A 21,192-nucleotide genomic window follows, 5' to 3' on the forward strand; every position below is an offset into this window, starting at 1 on the left:
ACAAAATAAACTGCAGATTTTGAGGACTTAGTACAAAAAAAAAAAAAAAGACTAGAAATATCTTGTTGACATTTTTTTTGTTCATTACATGTAGAAATGATAAAATTTGAATACATTGGGTTAACTAGAATATATTATTGTTAGTTTTGCCTTTTTTTCTCTACCTTTTTAATATGGCTACTAGAATATTTAAATTTACATATGTGGTTTCCATTAGGTTACTACTGGGGAGTGAGTTCTAGTAGGCTGAATCAAGATATTACAGAGTCAAATGGCACAGAAAGTGAAAGTTTCTTAAAATGCTGTTCTTGGAGAGAATCCAGAGATAGTCTTCCTTTTCTTCTTTATATTCATAAAAAACATGTTATTTTATATATTTTAAACATATCTTTTTATAAAAACAAGATCATGTTATGTATAGTGTTTAGAAACTTTATTTTAAAAAAATATCTCTTGGAGGGGCACCTGGCTGCTCAGTTGAAAGGGCATGTAACTCTTGATCTCTGGGTTGTGAGTTCAAGGCCCATGTTGGGTGTAGAGATTACTAAAATAAATAAATAAACTTTTAGAAAGTAAATAAATAAAAAATTAAAATTAAAAAATACGTCTTGGACACCTTTGAATCAATTAAGATGCATTAGGGAAGCTCATTGTTTAATAGAGTTTATAATGAGTCCTTATATAAAGCAAATTATTACTGTGTAAAACTTGCCTTCAGGTTCACATTTTAGATTAATCTGTGCTTTCACAAGTCAGGTTTCTGATTTGTCACTAAAACAACATATTCCCAGGGGGTCTGGGTGGCTCAGTTGGTCAAGCGGCTGACTCTTGATTTCAGCTCAGGTCCTGATGTCGGGGTCCTAGAATCAAGCGTCAGGCTCTGCGTTCTGTGGGGAATCTGCTTGAGGATTGTTTCTCTCTCTCTTTCTTCTTCTGATACTCCCCCCTGCTCACACACGCGTGCATGCTGTGCTCTCTCTTTCTCAAATAAATAACTCTTTAAAAAAAATTTTTAAATAATAAAAAAATAAAAGAGCGTGTTCCCTCCTGCATGTTCTGTGGAGGAGAGAAAGTACATTTAAGTATAATTTATACTTTTTAGTTTAAGTGTAATTTAATAAAAATATCAATTCTTTATTTTCTTTTTCCAGCAAATTCTGCCCAGCTGGTTGTAGAGACATAGCAGGAGACATTTCTGGGAATCTGGTGGATGGATACAGGGATGTAAGTAATTGAGGGTAAATTTAGGGCAGGGAGGAAATCAAAAAGTGTTTATTGTTCTGCCTAAATTCATAAAGTCAAGTTAAATAAGATCTAAAACTCTGTAGATAAATGCACAATTCTCTATTTTTCTGAGAATAAATGAAATAATAAGTATAAAAACCAAGGTTGTTCACGCATGCATTCCTGTTTTTAGCATTTCCACTTAAGCATGGTGTAAGTGAAATGGTAAATAAAACCGTTTTCAACACCTATGAGTATAATTCATTTATTTTTTTAGAAAAGGTCATCTGGAGGGTTTTTTGTTTTTGGGGGGATTTTTTTGGTAATTTATTTCTTTATTTTAATGCCTCAGTTGGTTCGTGTAATAGGCAAGGGCTTGACCATTCACATCACAGAGTAACAACACTGTGTCTGGGACCAGGGAAGCCAGCGGCCCTGCACTTACGCACTAATTCTTCCTTCCTTGCACCCCAGCTTCTTCTGCAGACTGGGACTCTCTGGTTGCCTCCATGGTTCCCAGAGAAAAATACATTCACAAGAAGAAATTTGTCTAAGGTACATGTCCTGTCTCCAGATACACAGCCCTTTATGTCTTACTATTTGCAGATCTCAATCCCTGGAAATTTGGCATCTAATTTTTGAATATTAACATTGCTACTTAAAATAGTTGAGTTTACAGTACACGGGAATTGGCTTGAGTTATTAGAAATGTGAAAATCTGTGTAGTGTTGGAACTTTGCTAAGAGTTATTGACGTGTGTCTTCATGCATCGAAGAAAACATACATGTTCCAGGGGATTGATAATTTCATCTCCAGCAGGGGGAAAACAAACTTGGCTTTAATTTTTGCTTTTAATTCATCCTGATTCTGGAAGCAGCATATTTTGCTACTTTTTTTCTTTGTTTTCTTTTGCGTGTATTGTCTTTATTTACAGGATTGACATAGGATATTCATTTGGCCTATACATTGCTTGAATCTTAAAATGATTTATAATACCTCAGTTTGAGATATACTTGGCACAAGCTATTTCTAAATGACTTCAGGAGATTAACTGTGAGAAATAAACAGTTGAGGTGTACTTCTCCCCCCAGCAATAGAAAGTCTCTTCGTTATTTTTCCATCCCATGCAAGAAACTTAAAAATTATGTGCGATAAGAGAGATAGCATCATTTTTTTTTCTTACTTTAGTTGTTTATCTTGCTTCCTCTTGACAGAGCTCTGTGTTTTAGGACAACAAGTAAATAAACAGCTCCCTGCCTGGGAGATCTGAGTACATGATCTGTAAGTGCTAGCAAACAGCTTTCCTGTTTGACTAGCTGGTTTCATATCATTTGCTTTCGAATGACTTGATCTGGAGAGAAAATGTGTATTTTGAAAACTAATCTTTTCAAAGAAGTCTCACTAGTGCCTTTTCGTATATGTTGACATGGTGGCTGTAGGAGATATCTATTGCTACGTAACTTATGACTCCAAACTTAGATTAAAACAACACATGTGTTCTCTCTCCTGCTCTGGGGGTCGGGAGTTTGGGTAGCTTAGCTGAGTTCTCTGCCTCACAGTCTCCCAGGGGTGCGTCCAAGTTGTCAGCTGGGGCCGCAGTCCATCTGAGGCTCCGCTTCGCTTCTCAGCTCACGTGGTGTGGGCAGCATTCAGTTACTTATGGATTGTTGAATGGAAGACCCCAGTTTCTTCCTGGATTTTGGCTGGAGGCTGTCCTCATCTCCTTGCCATTTAGGCCTTCCTGACGCCACTTCTTGCTTCTTCAAAGCCCCCTGGGGAGAATTTCCAAATGAAGGCATTTTCTACTAAGACAGGTTACAACCTTACATAATGTGATCCTGGGAGTGGCATCCCATCACCTTTGCTATGTTTTATTAGTAGAAGAAGACCACAGCTCCCACCTACGTGCAGAGGGATTACATTGTGGGGGAATGCTAGGAGGCGGGGCTCCTGGAGGTTATCCTAGAGTCTGTCCTCCATGGTGTCTTCGTCTTCGGAAACGTGTTCAGTTGCAGCACATCCTTCCTGGAATCATCTTTGCAAAACCAAAGCATATTCTGTAGATCAGGATGACAGAATCCGTAAAACAGGTTACTAGAGAAGCAGTTGAAGAAACAGGTGCTCTATCTCAGGAAAGAGATATGTTGTCTTAAAGAACAATGACAGAAAAGGCATTGGTTCATTCTATGTTGTTCCAAAAGGTAGAAGTAGGATCAGAGGATGAGAGTTCTAGAGAAGCCAGATTCAGTTGCGTATAAGGAATAATTGAGGAGCGTAAAATGGGATGGGATGTCTCAAGAAATGGTGAGCTCTAGTCCCTGGAAGTGTCAAGTGTAGATGTTACAGCCATTTGTCAGATGTGGCCCGTATATGTCTGGGAAGGTGCTGTGGGGTGGAGAAAGTGACCGTCAAGGAGTGTCAGTAGAGAACTTTAAAGGTGGTTCTGTGACTCTGTCTCCTTGACATCTGTATTGGTACATGCTTACCCTGCCAGGTAAGTAGGATGGGCTTCTCTTTGAGATCTGCCTCACCTGAAAACCAGAAAGAAAAAGCCCCTAGAACAGCTTCTGTCTTGGTACCTTCTCCCAAGCGTGCTGACTGCACCATCTGTATTTCAGTGGAAGACATCCCTTAATAACTTGCTCCAGTAAATTCTCCATTCGCCTCAAATATTCAAGAAGGACTATAAAATAAAGGAAGACAGTGCACAGAGTGTGCTCCTGGTTTAGCAGAAGGGGAGAAACCAGGCCTGTTGTACACCCACAAAAAGCCAGAGGGAAATACCTTGTAATGGCACATGACTGTCTCCAGGTGATGGCAGTATGACTGCCTTTTTTTTTTTTTTTCATATTTTCCAACATTTCTGCAATGGATGCATATTACTTTTGTAAAGAAAAGGTTTTCAATATGGTAATTACAAAGACTGTAGCAACATTGGAACAATTCATATGATAGAATGTGGAATTATATTTTATAATTTAACTATTTTTTGAAGATTTTATTTATTTATTTGTCAGAGAGACAGAGAGATTGAGAGAGAGGGAGAAGCAGACTCCCTGGTGAGCAAGGTGCCTGATACAGGACTCAATCCCAGGACCCTGGGATCATGACCTGAGCTGAAGGCAGACACCTGACTGAGCCACCCAGGCGTCCCACAATTTAGCATTTTACCATCATTTTAAGACATGTGCTTTATTCATGTTTTATTAAATGCAACCTCAAGCGTTTAGTTTTACATTAAACTTTATTTTAATACTTTGTCTACACTTTTTAATACAAGTTGGCTTTTCCTAAAGGAAGACTTAAGAAAATGCTCCAGTTCTGGGATGATGTGATAACTGCTTTGAAAGTTGATACAGTCTTATTTTATCCTGTTTGGCCATCTTTTAGGGCTTAGTGAACTTCAGAAATGTTTCACACCATCAACCTACAATTTCACGAGCCATGCAGGTGTTCTTCGAGCTGTCTGTTGCATTTCTTTTCCTGAAGAATTATATTTAAATTATTTCATTTGAGTCCAAGGCAGTTCACTAACACAGGCCAGTGATGTGGCTTTCCTATATTTACATTTCAGCGAGGCTTAGACCTCGAAAATAGCTAGAAAATCAAAGTATAAATTATGCCGCTCTTCAAAAGGGAATTTTTAAAAGTCAAGTTCAGCGAAAGTAAATTTTTAAAATTGATACCAAAAAGCCCCAATTTAAGTAAACATCAATTTTATTTAAGTTGGTTGGGTAAGAGAGGGATTTTAAACAATCCTGGAAACGAATAATAATTTTATCACAATACTGTAATAGCCAGATCTGGTGGTTATTCTCTTGGAGTTGTATCCTATGGCCCACATTGGATATTATGGAAAAACGTGAGCTGCAATTGAACAAATTCCATAAAAAGGGTATATATATGCCACTGGGGTCCCTCAATACTGGTTACTGTGGAAAATGGGAATATATGTTGGCCAGTGAAGCTGGTATTAGGTCCTATTGCTCACTGACCTGTGAAACTGGCCTTTTGTAACCAAGGAGGCCTTGGACATGCCAAGTCCAGTGAGAGCTGTCCACCAGGCACAGCTCCTGGATAAAGACCATTCCATCCCCAGAACAAATTCCAAGGAAGATCAATGATCCCAGAGATAGTGGGATTATCTGCCCAGTAGACCACTGGACCAATTTGCTTTTCATTTGGGGGCTAAGAGGGCTGGGCAGGCGTGCACGGACCCTATAGTGGGTACATAGGATGATTAGAATTACAAGGTGACACCCATTAGAAAAGATACCAGACATCATGCAGTCCAGCCTTTTCATTGTACAGAGGAATTGGGGAGCCAGGTCCAGAGCAGTGACATGACTTACTCATATGTGATAGAATTAGAGGTAAAGCTGGGCTGATGAGCTAAATTGCTGAATTTAAATTCAGGGCTTTTCCATTACAACTGGCAGCTCCATTTTGTACCCCAAGAATCTAAAACAATTATAACAAACCTATTTAAGAAAAGAACATTCCAGAAACACACACACACACGCATACACACACACAAGCTGCCTATTTAGTTTAAAGAGCACTATCTTTTTCTCATCTTCTAATTCTTTTTTTCTCCAAATTCAACGAGGGTAGTATCTGCATCTGTCTTTTAGGATGTTCGTGTTTCTGCTCCGTCAGGAACTCTTCCCCTCTTTCGGCTATGATAGCCATTATTGCAAACCCGACTCATTTCCCCAAATCGAATCTAGGTTAGGAAATAATACACTCTCTAAAACAAAGATTACAGAAGTTCTCGATTTCATGGCAGCCACAATTATTACAAAACATGGTTGGTCTCCTTGGTGCCCCAGATATTGTAACCTAAATCCAAGAGAGTTTTTCCATGGCAAATTAAGGCAACGGCATTGTCATTAACATGAAGAGAAATTCTCAAGTCCAGTTATTGAGACACAATTTCATGAGCTGCTTTTCTCATTTTGGCATTAGCCTCATGAAGAAGTGAGGCATTGCTAAAGTTCATTTAGAAAATGATGTTTCTCAGCTCCTCAGTCCTGGGCTGACTGCCTAATCACCTTCCCACACAGTCTGTACCCAGGGGACCTCGGGGCCTGGGCATCCCTTGGAAAAGTTCCAGTCCTTCCCCAGCCAGACGTCCAGTGGGCCAATTCCAATCCCAGGGCCACCTGCTAATCGGCTGGTGAGGTGCTCCTCCTCGCTTTGTCACTGCAGACAGCAGTCTTGGAGGACTGGGCAGGTGCCAGCTGTCTGACCTTCCAGAAGAGACTCAGGAAATGAGACGGAGACTGTGGGCCCTGGGTTGCTCATCCTCATAGCTCTAAGACCTCTGTGATGTTTTCCATTCCATTTAATATTCTGTGGCTGACATCACTCTCTTGTTTTCGGTGCCTTGTTCAATCTCTGAATTAATTATCAAATGAAGCCGTGATATGGAAGGTTCACATTCTCAGATGAGCCTTGTTATGTGTATCTGGGAAACCAAATGTCAGAAGCTGATGAGTTATCTATTTCTGCTTAACCAACCACCCCAAAATTTAGTGGCTTAAAATAGCACCGTGTTATTTGCTGTTGAGTTTGTGGGTCAGCAGTTTGGGCTGGTCAGTTCTTAATCCCCCCTTGCCTAGAAGAGCTCCTGCAGTCGTGCAGTGCATCAGGTGGGGCCGGAGGGCCGAAGGTGGCCACGATGACATGTCTGGCAGTTGGTTGGGCCGTGTCATCTGCAGCAGAACAAAGCAAGTTACATGGTCCACTGCAGTCAGTGGGAGGGATCTACGTGGGGGCATGACCTTCAGGAGGCGTTATTCATGGTGGGGGGCACCACGAATAACCTACTTACCTCTCGAGTGGATGGGTGCCCACATTGGCGTAAATGTGACCCTGAAGTCATTTGGAGATATATAATAGTTTTTCCCCTCCTCTTCTACTTTTTATTTAAATGAATTATAGTGTTGCAATGTCATGGGTCAGATAGGGATCCTGACCACATGTTATAACAAAATGGAAACCTCCCACCATATTTGAATGTGTTCCTGAGTAGCTGTGAGTGATGGCCTTGCTGTGTTTCAGACCTCTTTGTTGTGCAAAGCCGCCATCCACGCGGGAGTAATTGCAGACGAGTTGGGCGGTCAGATCCACGTGCTTCAAAGCAAAGGGATAAGTCGATACGAAGGAATCCTGGCCAATGGTGTGCTCTCAAGAGAGTAAGTACTTTGTCCTTTGTTCTGAGTGGAAGGTAACCCAGAAGGCATAATGTATCAGCTCGCAATTTTGAAGGGACAGTGGGCACATGCTACCAGGGGGTTGTCAGCTGGGAAGAACGTGTGTGCGTGAAAGCAGCATTTATGGTGTCTATGTGGAGGGTCAGTGCAGCAGTAAAAAAGCTCCCTGATTATGCTGACAGATATGGCACATATCTGAAGTTCTGGGGCAAAGGAGTGTTTCTACTCTCAGGTACGTTAGTAGGAAAAAATAAAGGCTGTCCGTTTTCAGTGTTTCCAGTTTAAGTAAATCACTGGTGATCTGCAGTATTACCAAAGGTACTGAAGGAGACGGGGAGCTAAAATTAGCCTCCCTTGAACTACCAAGCTCCCCGGAAGATCCCTAGAGACAAGCTCTTAGTCATGAGTAATAGTTGGGAAGTGAAAAAAAAGGGCTTTTGTTAACATTTACCTCTCTGTTTGCTGGTATCCTCTGCTCTTTCAGCTTCATGAGAAAAAAGTATGTCAATTGTTCAATTGTTTTCAACATTTCAACCTGAGCCTTTAATGCTTTTCGGTTTCCTCAGCTTCTGGAGTGGAAAACAAGAGCTGTTAGAACTAAATATAAGCCCGCCTCGTGGTCCAGGAGCCCACCCATAGAAGCAGGCAGCTTGAGTGGGCCAGAGGGGGCTTTCTTTGGGTGGGTGCCTTGTCAGAGAATGGTGATTCTCCAGCCACTGTGTCTATCTCTTGCTCCCTCCCTATCTGCCTCAGAAATGTCTTCCTGCTCCCATGACCCTGGGTGTTTTGGACAGGTTGTCACATAGTCTTGGTCCCAAGAATATGGCACAAGACAGAGACTACAGGCATTTCAATTTCAGGATCCAAAAGTAGGAAAAAGGAGGTCAGGGCCTGTATCCTCTACCACTCCCTCGTCTGTGCGCTGATCACTGACCGCCCGCCACAACCCCCCACCCGCCATTGCCATGGTCCCTGCTTGTGTGCAGGAAGAACACAATCACGTTTCCCTGCTCTGTTCTCGCAGAGGGTGTGGACCATCTCATCTGGTGAAAAGAAACCACATAAGGGGGTCGATAGGTTCCCTAGTTAGCATAATATGGTGACGCTGATGTCATTTTGAGAAAGTCATACAGTAATTTTTTTCCTTCCCCTTCTGCTTTTTATTTAAATATATTACAGCTTAGTTTAGCGATATTGTGGTTCAAATGGGGATTCTGACTCCAAGCTACCATATTATTTTTATAGGAAAATGTATCTTAAGTTCCAAAGAACCAGTTGATGAACAGCCTAAGTAAACATAGGGACTAAAACCCATTTCTGGGTTGGGGTGTTGGGTTAAACTCGCAGGAGAGGGGATATAGAAGCAGTGACTGAAGTTGGGGGAGAAATTGCTTAGGTCGCCTTCATGAAGGAGGCAAGCTTTGGGTTTGGTGGAAGGCAGGAACCGGGCAGATGGGGACGCGGGAGCAGAGTCAGGGCCCAGGGAGGGACACTAGGGGAGCTGAGGCGGTCAGCACACCATGCCCACGTCCAGGGCCCTGGCCGGTGGGTGGCTGAGGAGAGAAGGCAGAATCTGAGTCGGGGCTGCAGGTGGGGTAACGGGAGAGGGTGTTCCAGGCCAAGTCTTTCACAAGCCACACAAGTGATGCCATATGTAATCCGCAGGAGGCAGCCATGCACTGAGACCAGGGGCAGGCTGCACTCTGATGGGCAGGCTCACCGCTCTGTCTTTGTGTTCTCTGCTCACTACCGATAGGACTCCCCACTACTTTCCCCTGGATAGGACTTTTAGCTTTGAGAGGCCCCAAAGTGTTCTTTTCATAGTATGTGAACATTTCAAACACAAATCAGTCCCAAATGTAAGATCTAAAAGCTTAGTAAGAGAGTACCTTTAGCAAGTAAAATCCTTATTCAAATAAATAAAATTTATATATGTGTGTATTAGAAATTCATTTTTATCTACACACACATGTACTTTATACATACATGTATGCTTTACACATATGTACTATATATAAATATATGCATGCATGTATTACATATACATACATGCACACATATGTATGTACATATATTTTTTCACTTATGTATTTGCCTCAAGGTTTTTGGAACATAAATATTATATCCTGATTTATAATAAAAGTGATTGCTTAGACTCAGTAAGCTGTGTCAGCTTGATCTTGACATTTGAGGATCTGTTTCTGTTGACATTTTTTATGGTCCGATATAGTGATACCAGGGCACTATTTCAGGAAGATGCCATGCTGTGGCCTAGATTTGTTGGGAGCCCCATCTCCAGATAGGAGCAAAGAATTGGCCTCTGGTTTTAAATCTGTTTTTTGGAATCTCTTGCCTGTGTTTGTGTACATTTCAATGCTTCTTTTGTAGAAAAATAGAATCATAGAAAGTTGAACTTGTACTACTAGGATTTTATTTTACTTTCAAAAAAAAATTATTTAACCTATTGAAGAGAAGTAGAGATGTTCTCAATTACTTCCAGGCTTGATACAGATGAAGTCACTTTATGTAATCTGAAATTAAATGTTGATGCAAAGAGTCCAGAAACCTTAACCATGAATGAATCACGAAGAGTGTGACTCCACATCCCATGTAGTTATTTGAACAAACTGTTCAATTTTTTGGGGGGGTGGGAAGAGAAAGTCTAGAATTATATCGAGGTCCCTTCTATCTTCTAGCTCTGATTTTGCTCTGGCTTTTTGTCCTGAGCAGAGAAGAGTGAACTACATGCAAACACGTCTCTTCCACTCATCCCGACTCCCAGATCTTTTGGGGGCAGTTGTTTTTATCTGTGCGGGTGTGCTGTTGGGGACGCAGTGTGCGCGCGGTCGTTGAACTTCTGTTCCCACACATGATTGTTTGGTGTTCAGGAAAAAACACAGAAGGAAGCGCTGCCCCTGAGGAAGAAGGAGTCCCCAAAGTAAATATCTAGGTTTCTTCTGGGATTCATCCGGGTCGGGTCACTTCCTTGATTTGAGGAGACCAGAATGGAATCAGGAAGAAAGCCTGACCTCAGACCGAGAGGGAAGGCTCGCACCACCAGCAGGGAAGGCTTTTCTTTCCGTTTACATCAGCCTCTTCTTGCTTGCTTCTGGAGCCTTCTGGGAAGGCTGGCAATTCCAGTCATCTGAATTCATTCACCCTGATGCGGGACTGCCTCCGAACCCCAGCCTCTGGGGGTGTCTTCATTGCTAGGAGGGGAGGCTCATTTACCAATAGAATTCTCGAAGTGGTTGTATTTAGTTTAATAGAGAGCAATGGAAAAACGCATCCCCCTGATCACGGAGAAGAGCCAGGCAGGCAGAGAGCGGTTAGGAGCAGAGCCTTCCCTGGCGGTGTCTTCCCCAGGTTAACTCCACAGTTATCCTTCTTTCCCTAACTTCTCTTTTCCAAAACAAAATAAATATGTTAGTGTCTCATGGCAGCAGGAGCGAGTTGGGGCCCTCCGAGTTACCGCAATACCAGGTAGCTTTATTTGAGCAAAATTTTAAGTGGAATACTTAGTGCGGAAACGTTAGAAAAAATGGAAAAAGCAGTCAAATGGAGGCTCTAAACAAATCAATCAAACTCTGGATGTGAACAGTGTGCACATTTCTTTAGAAGTTAGGAGAGCTGGATCTTGACCCTGGTTTTGCCACGAGCTGTGAATTTAGGCAAGTGCTGTGACCCCAGCGGGCCCGCACTTTCACGTGAGAAATGCTGGCTGCCTGCATTGTATTCAGTGCAGAGCTTATAACAGAACCTTCTGTGGAATGGCAGGGCGGTGGAGTCTGAGCTTGAGAGTGGACAAAGAATGTGAGAGAAGAAGTCCGTTCCAGGGAGTTGCACTACCTGGTACTTCTAAACAACACCAGCCACCGAGCTTTGAGATGGGAAGGTTCTTACAGTCTTGTCCAGACTCTTTCTGGGCTCTCCGTGGATTTCACCGTTCAGTACGCTCTCTGTCCGTGGTTGCCGGATCAAATTCAGAGTTAAACATCCAAACAACAAGCAGTGCCCTCAGAGTGTAAAGTAATTGACCACCACAGTGACATCTCCGTCTTTGTGCGTTTCTCTAGTATCATTGTACTGAGTACTATGCATGTCAGATTCATCTTGAGAACTCCAAATTTTCGACATAGTTTTACACTGTTGAGTTGGTAAGGGATTTACAAAAAGGTAAATATGGTCTTGGGCCTTAGGAATCTCTTCTCCACGGAAGGAGACAACTGCAGAACAAGGCCAATACGATGTTTGCCTATGAGAGTACCATGAGCTGTAGAAATCCTAGAGTCCACAGGCCCAGGGATTAATGCGAGCTCAGCAGTAGGACTGTCCCACAGGGGTGATGCCCAGTTTAGGCAAGGTCAGTGAGATGCCATGAGTTTTCTCCCTCTGCACCTCGTCATCCAGAAGCAGGATGGTTCATAGCTTGGTGTCGGTTGCTAAAGTGGGGAGGAATGTGACTGGAGAGACTTAGCTGAGGCTTCCCCAGAGCAGCACTGGGGCAGGACCCCTCAGGGAAGGAGCAAAGCTTGTAGAAAAGGCAGCGAGCAGATGACATGGTCATTCTTCTAAAAGTGGCCGGTCTTTTTCATTTCTCTCCATGGTCCTTGACTATTGACAATGATTAGGATGCTTCAAGGTGGCTATTAAAGCAAGGGGAGTATTGAGGGCAGTCATTCTTTCTGCCTCCATTGCCAGGTATTAATTAATTGGGTCTTAAGGTTGGTCCTGGGAATGTATGTGTTTACTTTCCTTCCCCCCACACAATGTGGCATGATGGCAACCACACAAGATTTTGACCTAATAGCGGGGACTCAAGAGTCCTGGCCCTGGGTGGCTTTAGGAACGTTGCTTCCCTTCAGTGGGCCTGAGTTTCTCTATAACGCCAGTGACAAAGATGACAAGAGCCTTGCTGGGGTGCAGTGAGGATCCCATGAGGTGTGGGAAGGCTCCATGGCGCCTGGGCTGTGGGGCTGTGTCAGTCAGTGCAATCCACGGAAGCAACTCACCTCCTGTTTGTGTTTATTATTTGCAGTGGTTCCCTGTCCGACAAGCGATTTCTCTTTACCTCCGATGGTAAGGATCCTGCTTTCCTTAAGAATTTGGTATTTTCAAGTCTTCAGCGGTAGTTTATTCTCCCATACCCCTCCGATGATATAGTTTAAAGGATTTTATTTTTCTTTTTTCCCACAGGTCACACAGCAGCAAGTATGCTATAACTTAAAAATACCGAGACAGTAACTCAATTAGCATGAAGTAGAAAATATTTTTTCTTCATAATCTAAGCTCTCTCAAATTTTTGCCAGAAAAAGAATGAAAATTCAAAATGACACTGACGTGAAGATAAACTCCTTTCTGTTAGATTTTAACAAGAACAGCTTTTAAATATTACAGTTTGATTTGTGGTTATCTTGAATAAAGTGATTGAACATGAGTGTGTGAAACAAGGGCTTTGTAGCCCCTCCATCACAAAATATATTCTGTGTAAATATTTTCTCAGCATAAAGTAAAATATTTCCAGGAGAACAATATGAATATGTATTCTTGTCCAGGAGAGGAGTGTGGCCTTTATTTGCTAACCTCCACATTGTCTTGGACATGGTAAAATTAAGGTCCTAAGGATGACGTTGAGTACAATTTACTATCTTCAGAGCACCCGGATGTCCCTCCTCTTCAAGGACACAGACAATAGAGTCCCCTCTGATCAAGTGAGAAGAATCTTCAGCATTTTAAACCTTTAAGACACATTGTACTTTGCTGAAATGAGGGTGAATTTAGAAGTCTAGAAAGGAAAATCAATAGTGGGAACAAAGATGTCATTTATAGGGGATGTGATTTCATTGAGGTCCATTAAGAAGAAAGGCAGCAGTTGCAAGAGACAACAGTATAAATGAGTCAGATGAAAAGTCTGGGTCATTAAAAAAAACTAGTAATTAAACAGTTGATTTGATATCAGAACGAAAATAAATCAACTGAAAATTCTAGGTGAGATGGAGTACTTCTTTTTTTTTTTTTTTTTTTTTTTTTTTTTTTTTTTTTTTATCTGAAATACTTTCTTGGCCTTTTTTTTTTTAGGTTGCAGCAGATCATTGAGTCTGGAACCGGACACACAGATCAGAGCTTCTTGGCAGTGGGTCAGTGAGACGGGAGAACAAGTTCACTGGTCTCCCGGCCAAGCCCAGCTTCAGGACCAAGACCCGTCATGGGCTTCAGGGGACAGCGGCAAGACCCGCAGACAGCGCGAGTGGCTGGAGACCGATTTGGGAGAGAAAAAGAAAATAACAGGTACGGCTTCACAGATGCAAAATGACGGGCAGTTGAAATTATGATTCCGAGCAACGTAGGCGCCTCTTCTCTACCTCAGAGTACTCTGTGTCTTTTCTAAATGTAACAAGCCTCCACATCACCTCGATGGGAAGAACCTTCGTGCAGGTTGTAAGGGTGGAGGTATGGATTAGATGAAACTTTTTTTTTTTTTTAAGATTTGATTTATTCATTTGACAGAGCCAGCACAAGCAAGGGGAGCAGCAGAGGGAGAGAGAGTAGCAGGCTCCCTGCTGAGCGGGGAGCCCGATGTGGGGCTTGATCCTAGGACCCTAGGATCATGATCTGAGCTGAAGGCAGATAGATGCTTAACCGACTGAGCCCCTCAGGCGCCCCTAGATGAAACCTTTTTATAGTGTGTTGTCAGTGTGGAAACAGTCAGCTGTGGTCAGGTTTCTAAATGCGAATAAGAAAAATTTGCCTATAAAATGATTTAAGATTTCAAGTGAGGGGAAAAAAAGAAAAGAAAGAGAAGAGAAACCTGGGGTTGTAATACATGCTATATATATTTTAAAATCTAACCTATCAGTAATATTTTCTTACAAGGAATTATGACCACAGGATCCACACAGTCGAATTTCAACTTTTATGTAAAGAGTTTCGTGATGAAGTTCAAAAACAACAACTCCAAGTGGAGGACCTATAAAGGAATTGCAAGTAATAAAGAAAAGGTAAGAGAAACTTTGGAGGAAAGACCTGAGTGGGAGAGTGGGTCTCAAGATATTTTTATCAGTGTGTTTTCAGAAAACAGATCTGCAGCACCACCTTCGTTAGGTAACTCAGCCTTTGTTGGCAAAGCCTTGTAACTACGCTACCAAGGGTGTCTGCAGAGCCACAGCAGACCTGGGTTCCTGGCTTTGGTGTCCACAGCCGGGTAGGACTGGGGTGGGAAGGACGGAGGAGTGAATGCCCCGCCTCTTCAGGTAAAAGTTACTTCATTCTACAGGTGTTTCAGGGCAACTCTAATTTTCGGGATCCAGTGAGGAATAATTTCATCCCTCCCATCGTGGCCAGATACGTGCGGGTTGTCCCCCAGACGTGGCATCAGAGGATAGCCTTGAAGGTGGAGCTCTTTGGCTGCCGGATCACACAAGGCAAGTCAGCAAGTCGTTCGGTTCTGCTCGTGCCCTGTCCCAGACAGTTGTTACTAACGTGATTCTTCCACCATCTCCTCTGTCGCAGGTAATGACTCGTTGGTGTTTCGCAAAACAAGTCCAAACACTGTCGGTTCCACTGAAAGAGAAGATGAGACGATCACAAAATCCGTCCCCTCTCCGGAAATGCCCACAGGTAGAGCACTTACTGTTTCGTGGTTTCCTCAGGAGCACGACCGGACTCCACATGATTATTACAGTAGCTTCAACAGAAACTTATTCCGCATTCATACAACAGTAGGAATGTCTGGAGTCAGATGGCCGAGAGGTAGCTGCATATGTGTAAAATGATGCAACGTTGTAAGTAGAGAAAGTAGTATTTGCCCTTCACACACCAGGTAAAGATTTTATGGGAAAATAATAGCGCCTCTGTACAATGGAATACTCTGCAGCCGTGAAAAAAATGTGTTTAGTAATAGAGGAAGCTCTCTGAAATAAGAGACAAACTTAAGAAAATACACAAAGGACAGGACAGTCCGTAGAGGACTCTACCATGTGTGCAAAAAAGGGAGGGAAGAGGGGCACCTGGGCAGCTCAGTCGGTTAAGTGTATGCCTCCCGCTTAGGTCATGATCCCAGGGTCCTGGGATTGAGCCCCGCATCGGGCTCCCTGCCCAGTGGGGAGTCTGTTTCTCCCTCTTCCTCTGCCCCTCTGCCTGCTTGTGCTCACTCTGTCTCTCTCTCTTAAACAAATAAATTTTTTTTTTTTAAAAAGGGAATAAAGAATGAATATATAGAGATAATCATTCCAGTATCTCTGGAAGAATGTCAGAAACATAATTTGGCTTCCTGAGAGGAGGAACAGAGGTAGGAGGGAGACTTTGTGTCTTCAAACTTTTTGAAGTTTGAACATGTAAATACATAATAAATTCAAGTAATAAACATTAAAAGTACATTTATTTTTTTCAGAATATAAGATGATTTATGTATTATTTTATAAAATTCAGAAAGATTATAGGTCTATAAGTATGAAAAAAAGTCATAAATTAGCATCCACAATCACCATATTCCACTGTATATAATCAACTATATTTATCTGTAACTTGGAGAAAAAATGGTAGCATACCACATATTTTGTTCTGTAGCATATAGTTTTTCACTTAACATTGTATCATAAGTATCTTCCAGTGTTACTAAGTAGTTGAAAAACACAGCTGCTAGTAGCTTGATAGTATTTTTTCATATGGATGTATATCCATATCACTTAGTTAACCATTCCCCTATTGTTGGATGTTTAAGTTCTTAGATTTTTCCCAAATTTCCACTCTGGTAAATGACGCCACTGTTAATTACAACTTTTGTTCCTTTCGAAGGTCCTTATGCCCCCCATTTCATGAACTGCACATTTCCACTCCTGATCATTGCTTTGTTTTCTTCTCAGGGATCACAGATAAAGAAGGGTGACGAACTAATATTTCTCCTTTAGTTTGCATCGTATCTACAAGCTTGGGGCCTGCTTTATTAGCTGTTAACGTGACTTCCTTTTTTAAAGTAGAAAGACATGGTGCTCCGTGCAGCAGAGCGGAAATGCTGTCTGAGGTCATCAGGCTGCATTTCCGCTGGGCCCACCGCTCCAGAGCCCTGGTAACCGGAAGCCCAGGGCTCTTCTCCCCTTTCCCCTCAGCTACTGTTGCTGTGCACGGGCAAAGCTTCCCGCCATCTGGGGGAACTGGTTCCTTGAGCTCATTACCTCCGGGCCAGCTGGGTGGGCCAGCTTGAAACCTTCCCCCTCAATTCTGATTTTGGAGCCTAATGTTGTCCAAACAGCAAGCTCAGAGTAAATGTTAATCCCTGAGGACCATCAAAAATTGCCTTTTTGGAAAAAATAAAATTTATTTTCCTAAACTTGAGCCAGGATTTTGAATCCTCTCTTTATGCTTTCTGAGATCAGGAAATGCCTCGCACATATTCATTTTCCCCATATATTAAACCATTGAAGAGCTTTCAAATTAGTGTTGAGTTTCAGACTGTGAACGCTGGCTGCCTTTCATTTCTATTGTAATGTGGCGGCTTTCCCCCTTCCTAGGAATAAACAGCACTGCTGTTGCCATCCCGCTGGTACTCCTTGCCCTGCTGGTTGCCGGAATGGGGATCTTTGCAGTCCTTAGAAGGTGTGTGACTTGACATTTTTAAGTTTCTTCTCTAATTATGCAAAGAATGACAAAACCAAAATGTTTGCTTTTTTTTTTTTTTTTTGGTGTAGAAAAGCAGCGTTACTTTGGCCAAGATAAAATGTTAATTTATGTTTTAAAAATAAGTTGAGTAGGGGTAGAAAGTATCATGTATTCTTCTATAAACAATACTTATCACTTAGAAACCTTTTCAAGTAGGATTCTTTTGTCTCTGTAGGAGGAAGAAGAAAGGAAATCCATATGGATCAGCTAAGGCCCAGAAAACAGGTTGGTTTGCAGAAAACTCTTCCTACAATTTTTATACTGTCTTAGAGAAGGGACAGGATCTGCTGATTAAAAGCACGAGGAGGTCTGTGACCACACTTACTTGTTAAAAAAAAAATAAGATCTATAGCCTTTAAGTTATCAAGCCTAAAAGGAAAGTAAGATTGTATCCTCTTTATTTTAATTGGGAGTTTCCATGGCCTGTTACTTTGACTTCTGTTCAGCTTGTCCCATCATTTATCAACATTCTTTTTTTTTTTTTTTGGCCACTGTGAAGGCCACCCCACTGCTGGTCACCTGGGAGAAGTTATAAAAGCCCCATTTTCACAAAGTACATTGTCCAGCACACTGTGCCTCCCCAGGCTTCCACGGTATTTCCCATCCTGGGAGAGCAAAGAGGAACCAGGCAGGGTTCAGGTTCAGGTTGCAGAGAATCCTTAGGACTACAGGACGCCTGTGCAATGAGTCAGCCGCAGCCCAGAGAAAGAACAGGGGGGCAGGACCCCTCAGAATCTTAGGGGCACTTTGGGACTCCACCTCCGCAAGCTCTCGACAGCCAGATGTGCTGACTCCTCTGAGACACGAGTGTCGCGTCTGTGCAGATGAGCACAGGGGACACCACGCCCACGTGTGTCACGTAGGGTGATCTGGGATGTTAGGGATACACAAATACATCCCGAAGGCAAGTGGAAACTGTGGTCGGAATGGTGTTCGCTGTTGTAACGACCGCAGCATGTTGTTTCTACCACATGTATCTGAGGGGCCGGGGCCACGTATTGGACACGGAAGGTCAGCCGGCAGGAGGCGGCCTGACCCCCGACTCATGGAGAAACACATCGTGGGCAGTGTGCGTTAGGCTTCTGAGATACTAGTTTGTTCCGTGTTATCTTTATTCCAGACTGTTGGAAACAGATCAAGTATCCCTTTGCTAGACACCAGTCCGCCGAGTTCACCATCAGCTATGATAATGAAAAGGAAGTGACACAAAAGTTAGACCTCATCACAAGTGATATGGCAGGTAAGCGTCCAGCCGCTGGGACGGTGCTCTAGGGTCGGAAGCGCTGCCTCTGGGAGGGGGGAGACCAGGAGGGAAAGAAGGCGAAAACCCTTGTGTTCACATGGGGCCCCATAAGTCAGTGATGTGCACAGTGTTCTTTCTTCACTCTGCACCGAGTTGCAAACGGACCCTGAGGTCTCTCTCAGAAGCCGGTTCACACCAGGCCGATACACCGACAGGAGCTAGAGCAGAGCTATGGCAATGGCCCCGGTACCACGACAATCTGGAAGCCCTGAATTCATCTGTCACTAAGGTTTTGGTGAAGACACTAAGAGGGACTGGAAAGCACAGCTCCTGCCCTTGTGGAAGACGAGCTAGGAGATAAAAGAAGCCGCCCAGTGTTAGAATGGCCTCTGTGTCCTCAGTAGCCCTCCCTGAGAGTCAAGCTTCTCAAACGGTTCTTGGGGAAGGATCCATTTTGGTTTTCGCCTTTTAAAAAATTATTTCTAATCCATCAAGAACTAATACTTTTGTAAAATACAATACAGTTGACCCTTGAACAGCAAGGGGTTAGGGATGCCGTCCCCCGCCCCCCGCCCCCCGCCCAGTCAGAAATCCATGTGTAACTTGTGACTCCCCCAGAACGTATTACTCATAGCTTTTTGCTGGTCAGGACAACCTACTGTTGATTTCATCCTTAAAAATAACATAAACAGTCAGTTAACACATACTTTGTATGTTATATGCATTATATATTGTATTCTTGCAATAAAGCAAGAGAACATATTATTAAGAAATCTTAAAGAAGAGGAAAATACATTTCCAGTACTCACTGTATTGAAAAAAATCCACCCGTAGGTGGACACACACAGTTCAAACCCCTGTTGTTCAGCATCCGCTGTATAAATTAGGAGTAATAATGACATTTAAAAAAAGACATACAAAATACAAAGTCTAATTCTTTTATTAGATTCAGTGGACATAAAGTTACCTCCAAATTCCTGTGAGTTTCTAAACACTTGCTCTGAATTTGCGTACTTGTCTTTTTGCAGACCTGTCTCGGTTCTCAGATGCGCAGGCATCTGCAGACCACACTCTGAGGAGCACTGCTTAGCTTCTCGCTACCCAGAGTGCATTCGGAGGGCCAGCAGCACAGGGAGCTTGCCAGAAACGAGGGCTTTCAGGCCATGCCCTGGGCCTTCCGACCCAGAAGTCCCCAGGTGGTGCATGTCAAAGTCAGGAAGCTACCAGGGAAAGAATGCTGGAGCCGCTTCAGGGCAAAGAGAGCATCTCTCCACCCAAAATCCATCTTCTTATTCCTCCTCCCACCCCCCACCCCTGACAATTCTAGTGCTACCTTGTAGATAAAACAAGGGGAGGGAAGACTCCCTTGTCTATCCATTTCTTCCTTTCATTGTTCTTTAGCTTCTGGTGCAGCCTGTCCTCCTCCCCCACTGTGTGGTCCTTCTCAGCACCTTGACTGTGGGAGCCCCTGGGTCTCACTCTTCCCCCCACTTAGCCACAGTCTCTCTTCTCAGCAGCCTCACCATCCCCTGCTGCAGAGCGCCCAGTAGAGAGCCCTTCCTTGCATTATTTTTCTGTCCAGCTGCTAAGCGCAGACTTCCCTCCCTGTCCCCGAGAAGTCAGCCATTCTCACCTGCTGGACCCCTCTACCTGTGAGTGTCACCAGTTCCTCAGTGGGTCCAGAACTGAACCCATCGTTCCTCACCCTCCCCATGACTGCTTCATACATTCTCTTCCAAGTGGCTTCCCGTCTGTGTATCCCAGGCTTCTGGGCTTAACATCTGGGAAGGGGCCTTGGCTCCCCTCTTTCCTCACACCCTACACTGTTGGTAATATATTTCTCTGAGTCGTGTCTCCAAGGGGTGGCCTTTCCAAGGCTGCTGCCAGATCCTTAGTGTGTGAATTAGACTTTTTCTTTTTTTCTCATTTTTGTGATCTTTCCCTCTTTAGTCGGCTTCCGGGTTACCTCTAACTGTGCCAGTCTCTTCTTTACAATCCTCAGTAGCTTTCTAAAAAGTAAACCAAACTTGCTAGCAAGGCACTCAGTGTTCTCTATGGTGGAGCCTCGTCTAAGAGCGCACACCTGGGACCTGAGTTCGACTTCTGGCTCCACTGGCTGCTAGCTGTGTGATCTTGGAGAAGTTACTTCATCTCAACCTGCTTCTCTTTTCCCGTTGGTGAAATGGAGTATAGTCACTACCTCATTGTACTTTTTCTGAGGATTTCACTCATTGATATCTTAGTATCTTAGAAGAGTGCCCGGCACAGAGTGAGGACTCAGTAAATGGGAGTTTTATCGTTATCATCGCCATCATCATTAGTCCCCAACCCACTATTCTGGTCTTCGTGTTCCATTACACCACCCCATGTCCCTCATACTCTGCCCACATCAAATAGGTTTCTAATCACCGTTCCCGTTCCTCATAGTACTACCTCCACCTCCAAAATCTGCCACCTCAAGAGCCAGCTGGAGAGCTCCATGAGGTACTTTCCCTCGCACCCCTCGGTGTGGGGAAGCGTCATCTCTGCCTTCTCTAGGCTCCTGCGATGCGCTGAGTAAGGCTGCCTAGGCCCCTGTGTGTGGCACCTGCGCCTTCTGCACCTCGGGCTTGCGCACCCCGCCCGCTGGGCGCACCCTGCCCGCTGTGCGGCCGGCAGTGGGCCGAGCTGGTGCCGCAGAGCTCCTCCCCCCGCAAGCACCGGCTTGCCCGGGGTCCGCGTTCCGCGCACACGGCGTGTCTCCTGCGCTTCTGATTTCAGATTACCAGCCGCCGCTCATGATTGGCACCGAGACCGTGACCAGGAAGGGCTCCACCTTCCGGCCGATGGACACCGAGGCGGACGAGGCGGCGC

At 43.7% G+C, this 21,192-nt stretch overlaps 1 protein-coding gene across 3 annotated transcripts in view; it reads left to right on the forward strand.

The window, feature by feature from the left end:
• The window catches only part of DCBLD1 (discoidin, CUB and LCCL domain containing 1), a 61,012-nt gene extending 42,293 nt beyond the window's left edge, over window positions 1-18,719 (forward strand). For 2 of the 3 annotated variants that reach the window (XM_034669034.1, XM_034669036.1), the window contains exons 5-16: window positions 1,152-1,224; window positions 7,291-7,424; window positions 12,481-12,521; window positions 12,639-12,653; window positions 13,521-13,730; window positions 14,316-14,440; window positions 14,716-14,863; window positions 14,952-15,059; window positions 16,949-17,033; window positions 17,272-17,321; window positions 18,217-18,336; window positions 18,522-18,719. In XM_034669034.1, the coding sequence (XP_034524925.1) occupies window positions 1,152-1,224; window positions 7,291-7,424; window positions 12,481-12,521; window positions 12,639-12,653; window positions 13,521-13,730; window positions 14,316-14,440; window positions 14,716-14,863; window positions 14,952-15,059; window positions 16,949-17,033; window positions 17,272-17,321; window positions 18,217-18,336; window positions 18,522-18,700 (1,288 nt within the window). In that variant the 3' untranslated portion in view covers window positions 18,701-18,719. The remainder of the gene's footprint in view (window positions 1-1,151; window positions 1,225-7,290; window positions 7,425-12,480; window positions 12,522-12,638; window positions 12,654-13,520; window positions 13,731-14,315; window positions 14,441-14,715; window positions 14,864-14,951; window positions 15,060-16,948; window positions 17,034-17,271; window positions 17,322-18,216; window positions 18,337-18,521) is intronic. The other variant, XM_034669035.1, reaches the window with a different exon arrangement.
• Window positions 18,720-21,192: the final 2,473 nt, after the last annotated feature.

This window comes from Ailuropoda melanoleuca, chromosome 10 (assembly GCF_002007445.2).
Source record: "Ailuropoda melanoleuca isolate Jingjing chromosome 10, ASM200744v2, whole genome shotgun sequence".
NCBI classification, from domain to species: domain Eukaryota; kingdom Metazoa; phylum Chordata; class Mammalia; order Carnivora; family Ursidae; genus Ailuropoda; species Ailuropoda melanoleuca.